We start from the raw sequence: 20,857 nt of genomic DNA, 5'->3' as shown, positions 1-20,857 counted from the left end.
TGGTAACATAAGAATTAAAACACAAAGCTTAGTGCAGTAAGTGCATACATATACACAAACTCAGCATTATTCACTGGTAGTTGAGTCATGTCAGATGTAACAACGAAAACTGATTCTTTGTGGTCATTCTGTGCAAATTCATGTGTCATCAGTACATCTCCTAACAATACCAAAATCACAAGAAAATAAGCAATAATGACTTTCTTCTTATCACCTATCCCAACAACTGTGTATGCATGCACTGACTACAAATACTAATGATCAAAATAAGATCAAGTCATAATTTATTTGGAAGCAGACAGAAATATACTACTCAAAGAAATTAAGGAACACTACATATCTACAGTTAACCTACTGCCATAATAGATTAACTATAGTAATATGAATGAATACTGTGATCCTTAACTTATTTTGAGTACCATATGTTATATTCAGGACTGTTTCCTCAGTGAAGTACATATTCCAGATTACCAGCTGTCAGACTTCAAAGCTGTGGTGGCTGAGTGGGTTGGATGGCTGGCAAGCTGTGCCTCACTCTGAGAGAGTGGGTTCAAATCCCAGATGGACTCAACCCAGGAAAAGTACTAGAATTTGTATTTTACTGAGAAATAGTAATCCCATGTATAACATATGTCACATCAGACCACTTTCTACAAGATGGGTCTATTCTTTTGAGTAGTATATGTATAACTGGTGAGAGAAAGCTATGCAGCTATTGCCTGCTGGTTAGTATGTGACCAGAAGCAAGTAAAACTTACAAAAAAAATAATAAAAAGATACGTATAGGTATTAATGAACTGTTTACATTCAACATGGCCAAATATCACACAGCCTGGTGCTTGGGTGGATGTCTTCAACTGTAACACACTTTCATTCTTACTCAAGATCAATAAGACAGCAAGAAAGAACCAATCAAAGATATCCCATGATATCAGGATGATATCTAGAAGTAGGATACTCATTAGGTTTTCCACTATGAATGCATGATATCATGAAGCAGATGATTTTAAAAATCACAGAAATCACATGATATCAGAACTTGGAGCTATTGATATCAAGAATTAAGGATACCATGATATCAGACCTATGGATACACTCCTTTCAGGAATCAAGAATATCATGTCAAATTAGATCTATGAACACCCTACAGCTTGGGGAACAGGTGATATCAGGAATCTAGGATATCACATGATAATAGACCTATGGTAAGACATAATGGGCTTTAGATACCAGCAGTGAAGGATATCACATGGACAGCCACCCATCACGAGATTAGTATAGCAGTCAATGAACCACCTGAGTGCTTATTCCTTTGTGATGGAACGTGGCCATGGAGCTAGGGAAATTAAGATTCAAGGATATCACATTATGTGAAAGTAGAGTTTAATGGACCATACACAATGCTAGGAAATACAGACAGTTGTATGCCAAGGACCAATGGTATAACACAAACAGTAGAATACATGCAAGGATTGCAGCAACTACTGGCAAACAAGGATAAGCTGGACAGGCGCCGTGAAGTAGGCGGTCAATGAGCAAACCCATTTGCTTTGTGAACCGGAGAGATGTGGGCTAATGCACATGCAGTGCATGATGACATTGATTCCGCATGTAGCTGCACATGCCTTGCTCACAAGCCTCTCACGTGGTCGGTGTAGCAAGTCGGTTATACACTACACTTGATCGTGGACAACCTGAGGCCCCTTTTCTCACAATGGCAAGTCCAAGTGGGCAGCACTCATACATGCTAATATGGATCAGTTGTCAGGTCAGTGCTCAGATGTCACACACCAGTTGTGTCTCAAGAACACCAACGACACCACATTGAGGATCAGTCCATTGATGCCATAGTAAATGTACTAATTCTTTACACATTCAAATCTAGAGACAGCAGGAAACAAGGATCTCTTAGTAACAGATTTAAAGATATCAACTGGCACCCTTCTCTACAGATATCAGGAATCACAAATATCGACTGTCACCAAATATTTGGACGTATACAATCAGCTTAAGATGACACGATACCAGGCTCTGCACACTAGTGGTGGCATAAATAACCAACCAGTAATTGGAAATTGGTCGCAGTGACCAAACAACCAAGCAATCAGCCATATTTTCTCATAATCGAACACAAACTATTTTGAAACTAGTAGGGTTTCAAACACTTGATGATGGAACATATCTTGAAGTTGTCAGGGCCTGAAAATGGTTCAGTTCTCAGTAAAATTCACTTCACCAACTGAAAAGTCACGACTGAATATGTCTTGAAGACACTGATGTTATGTTCAAGACATATTAGTCATCACTTTTAAGTAACAAGGTGCATACATATTTGCAATAACAACCCGAATGGAAAACTGAAAAATGCTGCTGACCATAGTCGATGACTGCCTGTAATGAACCAGTCATGAATGAGATTTTAGCCAATCCCTTACACAAATGAATACCACACAACTGGCAGAACATGTGATGCTAGATATCACGGATTTCACATGTACATCCACTTACATGTGATATCAGATGGTAAGGATATCATAGTATACCAGAATCACAGGTATCACACTTTTAGGTCCCTTATGACCCCTGGAATCTATTCTATCATAGTATACCAGAATCACAGGTATCACATTTTTAGGTCCCTTATGACCCCTGGAATCTATTCTATCATAGTATACCAGAATCACAGGTATCACATTTTTAGGTCCCTTATGACCCCTGGAATCTATTCTATCATAGTATACCAGAATCACAGGTATCACATTTTTAGGTCCCTTATGACCCCTGGAATCTATTCTATCATAGTATACCAGAATCACAGGTATCACATTTTTAGGTCCCTTATGACCCCTTGAATCTATTCTATCATAGTATACCAGAATCACAGGTATCACATTTTTAGGTCCCTTATGACCCCTGGAATCTATTCTATCATAGTATACCAGAATCACAGGTATCACATTTTTAGGTCCCTTATGACCCCTGGAATCTATTCTATCATAGTATACCAGGACCATGGGTATTAAGATTGATTATGACACCAGGAATAAATACTACCGTAACACAAAGTGATCTTAGCCGTACAACTGTCAGAACTCTATGTTTAAGTATAGGAGATACAAGCATGACAAGTCGTAGCACTATGATTACATTCAGAATCAGACCTGTCAGAATCATGGGTACCACACACTACTAACACCCATTTCAGGGTGCTACCAGGCACTAAGGATCTTACAAGATGCATTTCCGAGACTGACTCTGACCTGGAATTCCCTAAAGGTAAATATCTACATAAACTTTTAATGTCACGGAAGCAGGTCTGTCATGGCTCTAAGATCATTATATTAAACATTCCTTAGTCTGCTAAATGATAATAAATTTGACAGTATGACCAGAAATTATTTAAAATCTAAAGATTGTATTTTTTAATATTTTTTTCACTCATTACACGTATTAAACATCAGCAGAACATAACTCCTTATTCAAAGACAGGTGAACAGTTAGTATTTTGTCAAGTCATCATAGGCAGCAATGCAGGCAGCAATGCAGGCTTCAATGCAGCGGAGCATACTACTGATCAAAGAAGTTACAAAGTTGTGGTCCATACTGTCCTAATATCGGACTACCTTTCCTTTCATTTTAGCAATATTTGTCAGATTTTTCTTACTGACACTTTCCTTCGTAAGTCCCCAAACATTTTCTACTGGATTTAGGTCAAGGATACAGTCTTGTCAATGTAACAATGCCATATTTGGGTCCAAGACAAGGCCTGTGAATGCTTTGAACAATGTTTTGAGTCACTGTCCTTTTGGAAAATCCAAAAAGCCTTAAGTTTTCTACACTCCTTCATTTGTGTATAGAAACAAGAATGCCAAGCCACCTCCTGTCAGCGACAGTCAGTTTTCTGAGCCTTCCCTGGTGCTCACTGCCATGTCCATATTTTTCAAAACACAATAAACAGTGGACTAAGGGATGCCTGTTCTACTTGAAACCACTTTAGCTGATCTGATGTCCTTGTTGTAATTCTTCCTCTTATCTAAACCATCCATACTGAGGGTCACTGGAAACTGTTGTCTGCTAGCAAGTAAATGAAGGGGGGATAACTCTTCACAAACTAAAGAAAAAGGGTTAACAGAGTTGTCTCTCTTGAATGAAACCACACACTTGATAGCTGGTCAAGGCTGTGAAATCCTACTGAACACATTCCTAATCTTCTCAATAATTTCTGGTCATACCATACATGACGGCTCTTTTTGACTAGCACAATGACTCCTCCATCATACTTTTACATAAACGTATGTCTTGTCATGCCAGTTATGCCCTTGAGGAGACTAGCTGACTTTTACAGAGCTTCAGTATCACAGCAGTGGACCCCAGGAATACACATCACTCATTGTACCCATGTAGGGAATTGAACCTGTGTCTTTGGTCTGACAAGCAAACGCTTCTAACACTGGACTACAAAATCATGCCCCATCCAGCCTGCCTTGTTGAAGTAAACTTGACATAATGACTGTTACTGGGCATTAAAACTTGAAGGACATTCAGAACAATGATCGCATTTGCAAATTTGGCCTAACTGTTATCCCAACAACAAGAATGTTCCTGTCATTCCTCCTTACCAACAAGAAGCACATTCATTAACTGCACTATCAAATAACTTGTCTACTGCTAGAGGATACACAGCTGCCTACAGGACTACCACAAAGCTGTTCATCTGCTTATACATAACACTATGCACTGGGGGACACTGACAGCTCAGTCTATCATGGGAACAATCAATCTTTGGATCTATATACCTATATTTATCACACAGGAACTGGGTTGATATACTGGATATACACTGACATTCTGTCAGACAACAGCCAATGGGAATGCTGGATATACTGGGATATCACCACAAACACATGACCAATAACTGTAATTACAGCCTAGGAAGGACCTCAGAATGAAGATAAAGGTGAAGGTCAAACTAAAGAGGAAGTTTGGAACCAGAACAGGGAGGCACAGAAAAAGTAATAAAATTCAAACATTGAAAAATAGTTTCTAGAAACTGAAGACATGGATCTAGAAGCATGTGCATCTTCAAGCTGAATTTAATCAAAGGCAACACCAACGGGAATACACTAGTGAAGATCAGGTTGATGTCCATCAGGGACATATTTCAACCAATCAACTCACATCTCCCATGCTTCTTGCTCTTGGTTGTCGGTGAGATGTGTTCAGTTCGTTCTTATTTCGATTGCGAGGCTTGTTATTATTTTCATGATCTTTAGAGGTTTTCATGAAGGGTTCTAGGTCTACTGACCCTAATGAATCGCTGTCGAAACTCCGGGACTTAATAAACGTCTGTCAGAGAAACAGGAGAATGAGATGTTGTGAGCTCAGAATGTGTCTAAATTTCAATTAAAAACCATAAAATCTGTAAGGGTGAAAAGTACCGTTTGAAAAGTCATCAGGTTTGATGTTATAACATAATCTCTAACATATTTATTGAATTCTGTGTCATTGAATACAAATGAATAAAACACCACCTAACCAATTTATATGGCATCAGCAGAACAGTACAATCTTAATTATGTAAGAGAGTGAGTTTAGTTTTATGTCGCTTTTAGCAATATTCCAGCAACATCACAACAGTGGACACCAAAAATGAGTTTCACATATTATGCTCATGTGAGGAATCGAACCTGGCTCTTTGGCATGATGAGTGAACCCTTTAACCACTGGGCTACCCCACCATCCCCTACTTAATTGAGTAAAATTTCTCTTTTAGATATTGACCAAAGCTCTGATATAAATGTTGACTATGGGAAGGAGTTACATAATCCATAAGATTCACATGCCCTACAGATAACAGCAGTAGGTCCAGAAGATCACCTTTTTAAACCTATTTGAATGCTCTATGCATTACTTGTTCTTGGACTGGAAGATAGCTTTTCATACACTCAGCTTCATTTCATAACACAATACAAAATACTGATGAAGTAGTTGTTCAATTACTTCAGTTATTTCAATACTAAAATAGATGAATACCAATATTTCCTTGAATAATAGCCCTTGCCATTTGTAAAATAATAATGAAGACAAATTTCAAAGAATCTATAAAACTTTGAATTAACATTTTTCAATATTGAATAAAAAAATATGTATGAAATTTCTGACAAATACTTGTATGAATTTGTCAGCTGGTCTCAAAGTTTCAAATGTTTCTTCAGATTACTTGCTGTTAAGCACGTAAAGATAGTGGATACGTCAAAGACACATAGTCATCACTTCCCACCCACAGAGAACTCATTTTTATGTTTAACAAACTCTAGAACCTCGTTCAGAAAAAAACCCAACCTAAATCATATTTATATTCATACATTTATATAAAAAACAACAGAGCTTCCAATAGTACATTAGACAGGTCATTATCATCGAGTGCTTCATACATTTCGTGGATTGTATTGTGGCACTGTATCAAGATACTGCCATCTCTTGTAAGTGCAAATATGTACACATCAAAGCCTATATTTTACATGCATATATCTATGTAAGGACATCCTCAATAAAAATCTACAAATATTCTATGGATGTTATGCAAAATGGAAACATAATGTGCAGTAAGCTAAATAAAAGAATGATTAATCAAATAAACAACATGAGATCAACATAAAGTATAAACATGTTTCAGACCTAACAGTTATTTTCAGTCTTTATTCAAAAGCAGGTTTCAGGATGTGTCTCACAGTATTTGAGGTAAAGAGACCTTTCCAATATAAAATATTAAGTATTAGTCTGTTTTAACATGCATCAAAAGATTAACTGTCTTTTTGAGGTGCAGTGTCTGAGAGTGGAATCAGCCCAGATAACATACCTACAGGAGTTCAGTCACAGTGATACTTGTCTTGTGTGAATTCATGGAAATCTGACCCAAACCTTATCAAAACTTATGACATCTCCAAAAAGCACCTCCTAGATCCCATGGTTCTTCTTTGAGTATGTGAAAGGGTGAGTATGTTTGGTATGGTTTTATGCTGCTTTTAGCTATATTCCAGCAATATCACAGCAAGGGACACCAGAAATGGGCTTCATGCATTGCACCCATGTCTTTGGTGAAGGGAATATTTTATTTTATCACTGATTCTATACCTGTCAGGTGTTCAATGCCTGTACACAGATAAGCATTCTAGAGTTAGATGCATATGCACATAGACAAAGACTAGTGTAACTTTTGACTGGACAGAACATGTTATAGGAGAGGTCAAGGTCATCATCCAAACGTCATCCTTATCTGATACAAGGTCAAGAACAAGAACAAAACACAATCAAAACTATGAATAACTGATCGAGGGGGTGGACATAACAAAAAAACAACAACTGGGGATGATCTGATAATCAAGCAAAACAAAAGTGCTGGATAACCCAACAAAGAAATCCGCTGGGAAAATGTTGAACAAAATCAACTGGGTCCAAAACTGAGGAGACTTGTGCAGAGGTCCGGATGTGAGGGTGGGAGACAATATGTCTCAGACAAGTGGCTTACATTCTGTCTGGGCATGGCAGGCTTATCATAGTCAAAATGGTGTTTGGCCACTTTATTGTACTCGATGAGTCCCGCATTCTGATCGGCCTCTTCTGCTAAAGCTGATTCCTCTTCACCAAATACATACAAGCTAATTATATCGTCATCTTTCTCTTCTGAAACCTGGTAAGAGCAAAGGGAGATAAATCTTTGCAAGGGGGGTAACTCTCATAGAACCTATACATGCACCTTGACACAAGAAAACTGATTCTGTGTTGTCAACAATTCATGCCCTGTTGAAGAAAACATTTCTAGACAAGAATCTTCCCAAGTGGGACGGTTTCAATTATATCCATAAACAAACAAATCAATCTGTCCTTATTTAAAAATAATTCATAGTGAGAAAATGTCATAAATAAAATGATTTCTTCTCATGTGTTGATGGCTGTTTAGCCCAACTTGGAATCTTTCTTGTCCAGGAAGAGAGTGCTGCCAACATATGCATACAACACAGTATCACTTTCACCCAGGTTTCCATGAAAACAAACGACAATAACCATGGCAACCAAAAGAATAATAACCATGGTAAACAATCACAGAAACACACACCTACTTACCTTAGGAATAATCTGGCAGCATGACTTAACTCAGCTTTGACTGACCTATTTACAACTGATTTCCACGAATTTCTTTCAAAAATGTTTATATCTCTGCCAGATTATTTCTGTTACAATTATTTCAGAGAAGAAAGGGCAGCATTCACTCCATACACACAACAGCAGATCCTCCAACCAAGACACCAAATTAACAAAAATTACATAAATATTTACCCAAAAAATAAACTGATCAAAATTTCTTCTCAAATTTAAAAACATACTAAATATTATGAAAATGTAAAAATATAAGATGACTTTTATATTTCAAATAAAGTTCTGACATAACTAGATTTAATTTGATGAGGGTGTTACATCTGGTTTGAAGACCTGCCTCCCAATGTAAAGGTTAGAGCAGCCAGAAAGGTTAAACATGGTTCAAGCAAAAGCATGTAAAAGTTAAGTCAACAATTGTCGTCATGCAAGGGGCCTGTCTTACTTCTCCATTTTGGTGTAGTTTGTGTTTTTCGCGCACATATTTCTGAGCTTGAAGCACCTGAAATGAATTGTGTATTTAGTCACATGCATCATCGTTTGCTGTTAGCTGTTTATTAACATCGTGCAGGTGTTGGGTTAAAACTACTCTCACTGCAAACTAACATTACTTACAAAATATTTAGTATACGATCAGTACGTTTATGATGAATGCTATATATGAATAAATTTCGATAAACTTCATCCTCAACATGAAAATAAAGATTCACAAAATACAGCTTACCAACACTATGAATATATTTTGATTATCAAAATTTTAAATCCAAATTCCTAAACATCATTTTACAAGGATAATTTCTTCAACTGAATTCATTCTTTTTCGAAATAAGTCTAAACTTCATGACATTTATATTGAAGTCACGTCAGCATATCACAAGGGAAAAATTTCTACAAAAATAAGGACATACTGTTGTTATCGGCAGGATCACATTTTGTCTTTGTCAGAAACTTAAACAATTTGGTTTCCATATTAACAGTGATCATAAACTGAAAAAAAAACGAACTTAGAGCCAGGAAATGAATTGAAAATAAAAGTGTATGTAAATTGTTCACACCAATTAAAAGCTAAACATTGGGTTATGTTTTGTGCCTCCAAGTTTGTCAAAAAAATTAATTTTACATTTTTACTTTGTGCCATTTTCTCCCCCCAAAGCTCACAAAAACTCATATCCAAGTTATTCAAATTTAACCAAAAATCAAAAGTGTTCTTAGCTAATCTTTAGTATTGCTAGTTTGCAGGAAATATGTTTTAGTTACAAAGTGTCTAGACATCTATGTATCTTCTGAGTGAGTTTGGTTGTTTGTTGTTTACTGAAGGGTTAAATGCTTCACAGCAGACTAAGTGCTTGTTATGTACCGAATGGTAAATATTTACATTGTCTCCGTGAACAACTGAATCTTGGGATGATGTCTTACGCAACTGCAACAGCTGTAAGGGGGGACAACTCACAATGACATCATGCATTATGGTGACACAAGCCAATATATATACATATATACATGCAATGCTGTGTGTATATACATGCTCAGTCATTACGGCAATATCATCCTTGGTCATATGACACCTGAAAACAATACTGAAATAGACCTTGCATTTACTCAAGATTCAAGAATTATTCAAGAAAATATTTTCATTTTCAGTTATGATATTTCAAAATATTTCAACATTAGCTCAGAGTAAAACTGTACAGTGAAATCGGTTATTTCATAAAAATCTAAAAGCAATTTTAAAAATATGTACAAATACTAGTTCAATTAATTCTTTAAAGAGTTTAACTGTGTTTTTGTTTTGCAGTGAAACAAAATTACATTTGTATCATTCTTATCACTACTGACTACTAGACATGTTATCAAAATATAGTGATGGAAAGGAATAATTTTACGTGACCCAAAATTTTGTTTGCTGAAATTACACATCTAATAATGTTAAAATCTAAATATTTTAGATATTTAAATACTTGCCTTACCATAGTCGGAATACTAATTGAACACATTGCAGATTCAGTTGATTGCCAGTTCATTAATATTCTCAGACGTCATACAAGATACAGATAAGAAATAAACAACATTAAACTGATTTGATGGACAATTTTTCACTACAGGTCAACCCAATTTAACAAAAGTTGTGGGAACTGCATCGGCTATTCTTATTTGACTCTAACCTTTTCTTTGTATTCCACTTTTCTCTCAAAGTATAAGTGTAACCATTCTAAATGTTTTCTGACATAACATATTTTTTAAATTATCCAATAAGAGTCTTTGTGGTGTAATTTCAGAGTTCCCTCCCTTTGTGCCCACCTGGTTGAGTAGTTGTACACGAGTCTTGAGTCTCGTCCCTGAACTGTTGGCCACAGCAGTCACTGAACGCAAAAATGGCTCAAATTGCTGCTGCTCTGGACTTTTCTTTGACCATTCTTCACACAGTTGCTGTGAACAAAAAACAGAAAACTGAATGATGAAGTGTGGTAAACTGGTACTGGTTTGTGCAGCAAACGAATGAATGAGTTTACTTTTATGCCACTTTTAGCAAAATCCTATTAACATCATAGCTAGGGACATCAGAAATGGGCTTCACACATTGTACCCATGTGGGAAATCAAACCTGAGTCTTCAGCATGATTAGCAATTGCCTTAACCACTAGGACACCCCATCCTATGGCAAGTTTATGGCCCGTAGCTCTTGAGACAAAGCACAATGTAAAAAGGACAGAAATCTGTACCATCTCCAGTTGCATATGCATTGCATCCTTAGGTATAAAAATTATCTTGAGATGTCAACACCTTTTAAACATTGTTTTGGCAAGGTTACCAAAAAATAATCTAACTTTTACTCACAAATTTCTTGTACCCATTTAGACCTCAAGACCTCTGAAAGGTTTGGTTTATATAACCGCTTGATCTTTCACACTATACAAGTACAGTCAAGTCTCATTAATCTGACATCTTGTCCGTTGCACAGCAAATTGTTGGATTAATGCGGCTGTCAGACTATATAGATGAGACTAAACTATGTTTATTCAATTTGTTACCAACAAAAGCTCTGCATAAACCCAATTGTCAGATAAACAGGGGTTGGATTAATGACACTATATTAGTATACAGCAAATATTGACAAAGGCAATATGTTTTACACTTATCTAGATAAGGCTTGAGGATGGCCCAGTGGTGGAAGCACTGATCAAACCAAGAATCAATTCCCTCAATGGATACAGTGTATGAAATCCATTTCAGATATTGAAGGAATATATAATTTATGTGATGTAAAAGTGTAAAAACCTACCCCAAAGTGTAAAACCCTACCCTACACGAGTGAGTGAGTATTGTTTTAGACCACACTAAGCAATAAACCAGCAGAATCACAGCGGGGACACCAGAAATGGGCTTCACACATTGTACCCATATGGCAAACTGAACCTGAGCCTTCGGCATGACAAGCAAACACATCATCCACTGAGCTACCCCACATCAGAAAGTATGTTCCCAACTGACCTGCATTCGTTTCTCCTTCTGTGCTAGTCTCTCATATTTCCTCTGCAGAAGTACAATCTCTGTCTTCATATGCGACTGATCAGAAACAACAGCATCATTGCCAAATATGGTACCACGACGCCCATTATCCGCCATATTACCCATTTGTTCCATCTGACGCAGCTCCTGGTACAGAAGGCAAACACGGCATGAAGAAATTTCAAAATGGCCTCCAAATTCACTGCATAAGTATTGATATTGTAGACATATTGCTCGTAGAAGTAGAAAACTGTCGAGACCACTGGATCCTGGAATGATCAGGGGACTCAACTCTGCATGGCTAATCTGGTTCGTTCAATAAAGCTAGCCCTATGAGATGTTGCAGTCTAACATGGATACTGTGCTCACGTATATACTGACTCCAAGCTGACAAGTCCTAATTTAGACTCTTTTAGTGTTGTCACAACCCCTAGTGTACAGTACACAACCCTGTGTACTTAAAAGAACCAACAAATCTGTTGGTAAACAGTCTAAGTAAACTTATCCTCAGTACTTTTCATTACACTCCACCACTGAGTCTAACAAAACCTTATGGGAGGTTGCGTTAGGTAACCTTTGAGATTGACCAATCAGAATACAGCTTACCAGATCGCGAAAGTGCACATTCGCACATCCCTTATGAACTTTTTATCTCGAAAAGGTTCGTACCTGAACAATTCCGAATGCTATTTAGCGTACAATCGCTTCCGAGTGATGCACACGGCATACGTACAGCCATGACAACGGTGAGTAAACAATCGCTGAAAATAGTGTTTTGGGCAATATTCAAGGATGTTATCATGCGGAAATATTAGCTAATGGTAACCATGTCAACAGAAACCCCAAAACGTATATATACTTCAGGTCAAATAACTGTGTTATATGCTGATTTTTGTTTGTGGAGAGATCTGTGTCGGTGACCTGAATATTTTGAAAGTCCCTCTGATCCCTAAATAGTAGCCGTTGTCTGATTGGTTAAATCTGTTTAACCATCTCGCATTTGATTGAACTGTCATTGGTTGCTCAAAGGTCACCTGACGCAATGGTGGAGTGTAACGAAAATACACTGAGACAAAGTTTACTTAGACTGGTTGGTATACAACCATACGGTGGCCACATGAATATGTGCAAACACCTAGTTGCGGGTACAGCAATGTGCAGTAAATTTGGACAAAGCACTGTGACTACATGTCCCAGTCCACCCAGCTGTGAATGGGTAACTCGATAGGATGAGAGAGCCTCAATAAACTTGGTGTGCCAAGTGGCAGCTAGAGTTGTATACACCCTAGGGAGTTGAGATGTGCTGTTGAGATTGACATCCAATGATCGAGGGAAAAGTACTAGCTCCTTGAACATGCTCTAGTGCGTGCATATGAGTGCTATATAAATATCCTATATCCTATCCTACCCTATTTTGACAGCCTTTAGAGAGATTCATGTGGAGAGTGAACCAACAGTCCACTCCCAGACAGATGGTCTGCTCACTAGACTGACAGTTCACATATAAAGACTCACCCTTGTTGAGAGTTTGAGCAGACGGCGATCTGGCACAGTGTCCTCCTGAACACCATAAACCAGGAACGCTATGTTGCCTTTTTCAAAGAAGTTCAAGTGTTCATCAGTGACCTCGGGGAAAGAGATGATCTTGGAGTGTTTAAACTGCGGCTGCAGGGTACCACTGACCATTGGAGTCTCCACAAACTCCCCCTTGTAGTCTTTGTACTTGATGCGGACACCCTTCGAGAAACGTGTCTTGTTGATGTCTGCACTCTGTATTGTCACCTGGTAGGACAAACAGCATGAAAATGTTTGTGATTCAAAACAAACAAGTGAGGATGGTTTGATACTGTTCTTATCATTACCACAGCAATGTCATGGCGAGGGAGACCAGAAAATAGCCAGCTTCACATTTTGTACCCATGACTCTAATTCTTGACGTGATATACAAATAATTTAACAGCTGGACTAATCCAAAGCCACTGGAAGAAAGTGGGTTGAAAATTTACTTAATCTTAATAAGAGCAATAGGATACACTTGACAAGACAAACCAATGATTGATATAATAAACAACAATGTCGTCATGCCACACCATGCCATTACATGAAGTCTGTGAATCTGACCATGAACTGAGTTGATTACCTAACCAATCTTCTGGGATTAAAGAAGAGGTCATTTGTCATTCTCTGCATTTTTGGATATTCTTTGAGTGGAAATGAAGGTAGGTAACACCTGAAACGCAACAACCCACCTTAAAGTGATATGGTTTCTTCAGCAACTCGTTGGGGCTCTCCACAAAGTATTCCTCATCAAAAGGTTTGCCTGACTGTGTACAGGGTGTGACATTCACATACAGGAATCCCTCTTCTTGCGCCTTGTAATCTGTAATGACAACCTTGTCGTCAAAGTCTAGCCCGAAAGCCAGAGACTGAAGAAACACGTTGGCAGTTCCAATCAACACATCCTCTGTCGGTTCCCAGAATGGATCGTCTTCCTGCTTGATGTGCGATACATCCTCTCCATCCAAATACCGTTGGTACATTTCCTGAGAACATACGAAAGTTATTAGGAAAATAAGGTCAAATTTAATTACACTATTTGGCAAACGTATTTGGTAGGTACGTAAGGTAAACTACCAGAAATGTTTTTATTATCACCTGTATGAGGTAGCTCCTACTATCATGACTTCTTTAATTAAATGTATGACGTATCTGACTACCAGCAATGTTTCTATTATTAACTGTATGAGGTAACTCCTACAATCGCCACTTCCTTAATTACCTGTATGATGTATCTAACTACCAGCAATGTTTCTGTTATCACCTGTATCAACTAGCTCCTACAATCGTTACTTCTTTAATTACCTGTATGATATATCTAACTACCAGCACTATTCCTATTATTACCTGTATGAGGTAGCGCCTGTTCATGAACTTGCCTCGTTCCCACAGCCAGGTGTTGCCATTTAGAAGGTTCTTCATCTTCACCATCACTCTACAACACAGATAATATAGGTATAATTCTGTACAATACCCATCAACCTACTCCGTGACACAACCTGACAACACACGTAACAAAACATTACACCACAATAACTGAATTCAACAAATAGGGTTTCATGGAACATTTGGAACTGACTGGAATTGAACCTAGTAATACATACACTAATACAGGATCTTAGAATATGAACAGACTACAGAACCTAAGGCTATAAACAGGATATAGAATATTAGTATATTTACACAGCCCAAATATCTAATCGAAACAGAACATATGATAGGAAAGGAATCTTACATAAACAATTACAAAATGCTTAAATAAGACAGCAGGTTACATGAGAGCTGGCAGGATATAAACATGCTAAAACTTGATTATAACAGAATAGTACACACCCCACTAAGACAGTCACACTTATCCAGCTATTACAGGTTATCATTACTGGCACAATGTCACACATTTAAAACAATATTTTGGCCTATAATTTATATACCGGGTGCATATGCACTCACTTTCGCTTCCTATTGATGCAATAAAAGACATTATCCCTATGACTTGCCTGGAATTGATCACTGACACTATGAGGCAAGCAGCTTCCAAACAGATAACAGACTAAGCAGTGCTGTCAGTATTTGCCAAACTGGTTTAAGTCACAAGCTGTGCGTAGGATATTCACAAATGACATTAGCAGAAGCTACCTCATATATATAACTTATTGGGGTTTGCTTATAATGATGTTTGGCCAGGAGAGGGTGCAAGAGACAACTTAATGCCACATCTCATTAATTTGTTAATTTAATTCAATTTAATTTAAATTAATTAATTTAATTTAATTTAATTTAATTTAATTTAATTTAATTTAATTAATTGATTTGATTTGATTTGATTTGATTTGATTTGATTTAATTTAATTTAATTTTGTAAATATAATATCTAATTATAGATATGGAGAGATAAACGACATGGTAGCTTCCATTACAGCTAATACTTATATATAGTATTATTGAGAGAAATGTGCTGTGACATTGTGCCTTTAAACAGCTAATATAACATAAACTTCATAACCTTGGATTACAACAGAATAGTTCTCAGTCAAGAAATAAAGTCACAAATGTTAATAAGATAAATCTAGTTATCATAGGTAACACCCTTAAACAGAGCTAATAAAACCTAACCATATCCCTAATTATGACACAGTGGAACACACCCCTGCCCAACAGTCAAACTAGCAACAAGATAAAGCCAGTTGTTACTGGTTAACCTTGATATAAAGCCTGTCTAACATGCAGCATGATAGCCTGGAGTATAAAACAGAATAATGCACAGCCCTTCAAGGCAGTCAGAGTAAGTGAGTAAGTTTAGATTTCGGAGCTGTCTGTGATGCCTGTATATAGACAGATTATACGCTGAAATAACAAAGTTAATTTGATAAGTTAAGATACAAACAATACACTGGAAGGTATATTTGTCATTAAAAGGATAGGAGAGGACATAAACACAGTGCCTATTTCCATGATACAGTTGATGTACACATTGTTGTACAATGTTCAACAATAGCATGCCCTAGTCTAGTGTATTATATTGGAATATTGGCAACCTAAAAAAACTTGAGGCAAAGACCTTCCATGTTGTACGCCATTTACCAAGGTGTTATGTGAAATATTGGGGTCTGAACCTGACAATACAGTTACTGATGATACTATGACAACATCATACAGTTGGGATACACTGATTTGGCTGTTCACATCATTAATGAGCATTCAACTGTTTAAATCACGCATGGCAGATTAACATTTTAAAATTTCAAAGAAGAGCCCACCCTTATTAAAAAACACCCAGTTGTTTACATAAACTGTTTGACAGATTACTTCTGGTAATCAGATGTTTTTTAACTTTGGGAGTTCATCCTAACTAAAGAATACCCAACTGTTTGTAAAGGACATATTATCGTGTAATACATGTAATATTATCTACAGAAACTGGATATTCCTTAAGTTGAGTAGAATATCAAGGTAAGTACGTCAGTAAGTGACTGAATGTCATTTTACTCTGCTGTTGGCAATACTACAGCTGTTTCATGCTGTATCAGTTTGTAATAGCTGCACATGGAAGAGTGGGCTGGTGGTTGATGGAATGAGCATCAATATACAAGGTCAAGGTGAATCATTCAGGTGACAAGTCATCTCTTAAAGAAGTGTACATGCTGTAGACTTGAGGATATGATCACAATTCTTTAATGTGAGATATACAAGGATGCACTTACTTCAAATTTATCCATAGACAAATTACCAATGAACATGAATAGTAAATTTCATGTGAAAGGCAAGCAAGGAAGTGTGGTTTTATTATTTTCAAATTTCGTGTGTTTATTTGGTGATCAACATTGCAGTCATATATAGGTGCTTCGCATTCAGTGTGTACAGACAAGTGAGTGAATCAGTCAGGGGAGGTCACCCACACATGACATCTTCAGAGTGATTGAGTATAGCTTTACGCCACTTTTAGCAATTTAACAATATTGTTGTGACTTGGCAATATTCTAGCTGAAAAAAAGTTCATGAAAAAATTAAAGATCAAAGATCCCATTTCAATAAGATATGGGTAAGTGGTGCCATAGTGACTAGGATCGGTTTGCTGCCACTTTCGACATCCTATTCCAGCATTTTAACTTACAGTAGCTTTAAGTGATAGTGAGCTGACAACATTCCCAACTTTCATGAAACATCTAAATATCGTTCCTGCATTGACAATACAAAATATAATAGGGAATACCAGAATTAAGACACAGAACCAAAAGCTTCTGTCTTGCTGCTGAGCTTATCATTAGTATCATTAGTGAGTGAGTTTAGTTTTATGCCATTGTCAGCAATATTTTAGCTATATGGCTGCTGTCTTTGAAAAATCAAGTCTGGACCAGACAATCCAGTGATCAACAGCACGAGCTTCAGACTACGCAACAGGGATATGATGACATGTGTCAACCAAGTCAGCAAACCTGACCACTTGATCCCGATCGCGGCCTCTTAGACAAGCATGGGTTACTGAGGATCAGTTCTAACCCATGCTTTCATTGGTGTGATATTCGTTACACTAACCGAGCAACACACATATTCATAAGCCTTGTCAGTACAGCGTGCGCATGCAACTATACACATACCTGTGTTGCAACATCGTAATGTGACAATAATCTATCAACATTGGAGACAATACAAGATGCTGGGGATATGATATGCACATGCAAATAGTTACAAAAATTACCGCATGTCATCGGGGAACACACTGAGAAGACAAAAGTAATATGTCGCTACAATGGCAACCTGGCTCTATACAATATATACTATATAGGTGCTACCTACATGTTCTATCTAACGTGACAACAGGGACCATCTCAAGAACTTTACATTGAATAAATCAAAAGAACAACTATGGATTGCACAAAATGTCTTAATGTTTTAATTAAGAAATCTAGTTGCTAATGACATGTAGTTAGGCAACATAATCGTTCGGTTGTTTCCAACATTGGTACTGTGTTGATCGACAGCTGGTTTGTATTTTGATCAACACTGAATAGGAGTAAATGCCATCTCTTCGTCATGGAACAAAATAAGTTGAAACATAAACAAAAAGATCTGCTATTCATTCAGTTTAAGTAAACTGTCAGTATTACTCGATACATGCCTATGACCATCTAATCAAATGCAAGATGGCCAAATGGATCTAATCAATCACATTGGTGGGACTTACAAAATTCCTGTCAGTGACACTGATCCCACAACAAATGAAAATCTGCATAAAATACAGATATTTGACCTCTACCATAAACATTTTATGTTTCTGTTCACATGGTGACCATTAAGTGATAGTTCCGCAAACTGACATTCTTGAATATTGTCAAAATGCTATTTTCAGCGACTGTGTACTCACTGTTGAGGCATGCTCACCCAAAAGTGATCATATGGAAAATAGCATTCGGAATCATTCAGGTACAAAGTTTTTTGAGGTAAAAGTTCAAAAGGTATATGCAAATGTCCACTTTCACGATTGGTAAACTGTGTTCTGATTGGTCAATCTCAAAGGTTACCTGACATGACCTCCTACAACTATTTGTCAGACTCAGTATAGGAGTGTAACAAGTTTACTTGGACTGGTTATTCATTACACATTCCTCTCAGGAAATCAGTCCATATTTATGAATAACACAGACTTTTAAAATAATTTTGAAAAAATTTAAATGATCTGAAAAGAAAAGTAGAGAAATCCTCAACCCACACCGAATATTTCTGCCTGGAAAAGAATTTGATGATTTAATTTATAGAAAAATAAAGTCAAAATAATTTTCAAAATGACCTTCACCTTTGCTACATATAAGAATTTCAAATAATTACAAAACTTAACTTTTCTTTGAGAGTAGAAATTGAAGACGGTATGATCACACACGTTATAAAATTTACTGAACCCTCCACATGTCACTCATTCATATTTCTAGGAAAGATAACCTCAGCCAAAATGTGTTAGAGAAAATATGACACAATATAATTGGTTTCAAATAAGTAAATACCTGAATCTAAGGTTAAAACAAAAGACAACATTAGCAATATTCCCAAAACCAACATAAGAGAAACCAACGGATGACAACAGATGCAGGGGATTATGGGTAATAAGCTGGCAGTCTTGTTGCGTGTACCTGACTGAAAGATCCTCTTCTGCTTTGCTGGGGGATGATAGTGTAGATGGTTTAAATCATCATACTCACCACTATTAGATATATCAGTATCTGATATCAACCCTTATAACAAATGTTGAAAATATTTATGTTTTCTTCTCAAATATCATGTGTTACTTCTTTTAGTAGCCTTAGTAGTTGTCATGATGAACAAAGCGGGGAGTTCTTTATATATGTGTGTTCTTTATTATCAGTATGAGTGACATGTCTGTGACAAGCTACTATTGCCTGTCCTACAGTATTGTATATTACTTTCTCTCTTACAGCTACAGAGAGACATCAAACAACAAGTCTGCCTTGGAAAGCAGAGTGACAAAATAAACGTTTTCATGAAAAATTATAGCCAGTGGTCAAAATGATGCTTCTTAAGGGGCAAGATGAGATTGTATGCTATCTGACAAGAAATGTCCAGTGTACAGCTTGATATATTTTGTTCATGCTACTCTTGAAGTCTGAAGTCTTTAATCATTATATCACTGGGGGGTTACTAAAGTACAGTGTAGTTCAGACAGGAAGTGTCATTTCATTCTAAATATAGTTCCTGCACTACTAATGTACTATTTCTCTCATGAATATTTACATTGTTGGGTACAGTATCATGAAACTTCTTCACAAAACATATAAAAAAGAAGTAATATACTGACAATTCTGTATAATCCTACACAATGAGATCCTTTTCATTACACGAACACTGTACATAGTTTCCTTGAGCTCATACTTTCTGTTGCTTTTTATTCAATAATCAGACCAGCCGCGTTTACAAGTCACAGACAAGCTAATCTGTTCTTACATTTAAAAAATGTCAGAGTCTTCAAGAGGTGCCTAGTCTATTGGCAAGCTAGCCAATGATATCCATATTCAAAGAAACAAAATTACACCAACTGCAATGTCAAAAACAAAACCTGATAAAAATCTATAGAATGAAATGGAAAACATGTTTACAAACTGTTATAAAACTGTTTGGATATAGTATTAGTATATTAAATAATGACTTATATTAATAATATCAAGTTCAGTTCTTAGTTTCCCATCAAAATTCCTGTATTAGCATGTATTATTTTAATATGGTTGTAGGTCACACTTGGTTAGATAGAGTAAGTGAATGAATATACTGGTGTTTAGCAAAGTGATACAAAAAAAAGAAATGGGTTTTACACATTTTACCCATATGGGGGATCAAACCTGTGCCTTCAGCATGATATGCTTTAACCACTGGGCCACTCCACCATGTTTTCCATTAGTCAGTGTTCCTACACAATGGTCAATTCTATACGGAATCCTTAATCAATAGAAATAAATTTAATTTAGCAGGATTAACAGCACTGTGTTACAGAGTAGTTTCAAATGTCAGAAAGATATAAATTTGTGTTATGTTATAGTAATTATATACCAATCAAACAAAGGTAAAGAACACTTGATTCTTTCATATTTGATATGAAATATGACAAAATAAAGTGTTCTGTAACTTATTTTGAGAG

At 36.7% G+C, this 20,857-nt stretch overlaps 1 protein-coding gene across 1 annotated transcript in view; it reads right to left on the bottom strand.

Annotated features, from left to right (window-relative positions):
* Positions 1-20,857, bottom strand: part of LOC137258514 (kinesin-like protein KIF28) — a 67,810-nt gene that overhangs the window by 7,229 nt on the left and 39,724 nt on the right. Inside the window, exons 20-26 of the mRNA XM_067796214.1 lie at positions 14,566-14,653; positions 13,911-14,204; positions 13,177-13,443; positions 11,644-11,808; positions 10,453-10,581; positions 7,529-7,690; positions 5,179-5,346 (exon numbers count right to left, since the gene is read on the bottom strand). Coding sequence (XP_067652315.1) covers positions 5,179-5,346; positions 7,529-7,690; positions 10,453-10,581; positions 11,644-11,808; positions 13,177-13,443; positions 13,911-14,204; positions 14,566-14,653 — 1,273 coding nt within the window. The remainder of the gene's footprint in view (positions 1-5,178; positions 5,347-7,528; positions 7,691-10,452; positions 10,582-11,643; positions 11,809-13,176; positions 13,444-13,910; positions 14,205-14,565; positions 14,654-20,857) is intronic.

This window comes from Haliotis asinina, chromosome 12 (assembly GCF_037392515.1).
Source record: "Haliotis asinina isolate JCU_RB_2024 chromosome 12, JCU_Hal_asi_v2, whole genome shotgun sequence".
Taxonomy (NCBI): Eukaryota; Metazoa; Mollusca; class Gastropoda; order Lepetellida; family Haliotidae; genus Haliotis; species Haliotis asinina.
This window is presented reverse-complemented; position numbering and strand designations above follow the sequence as displayed.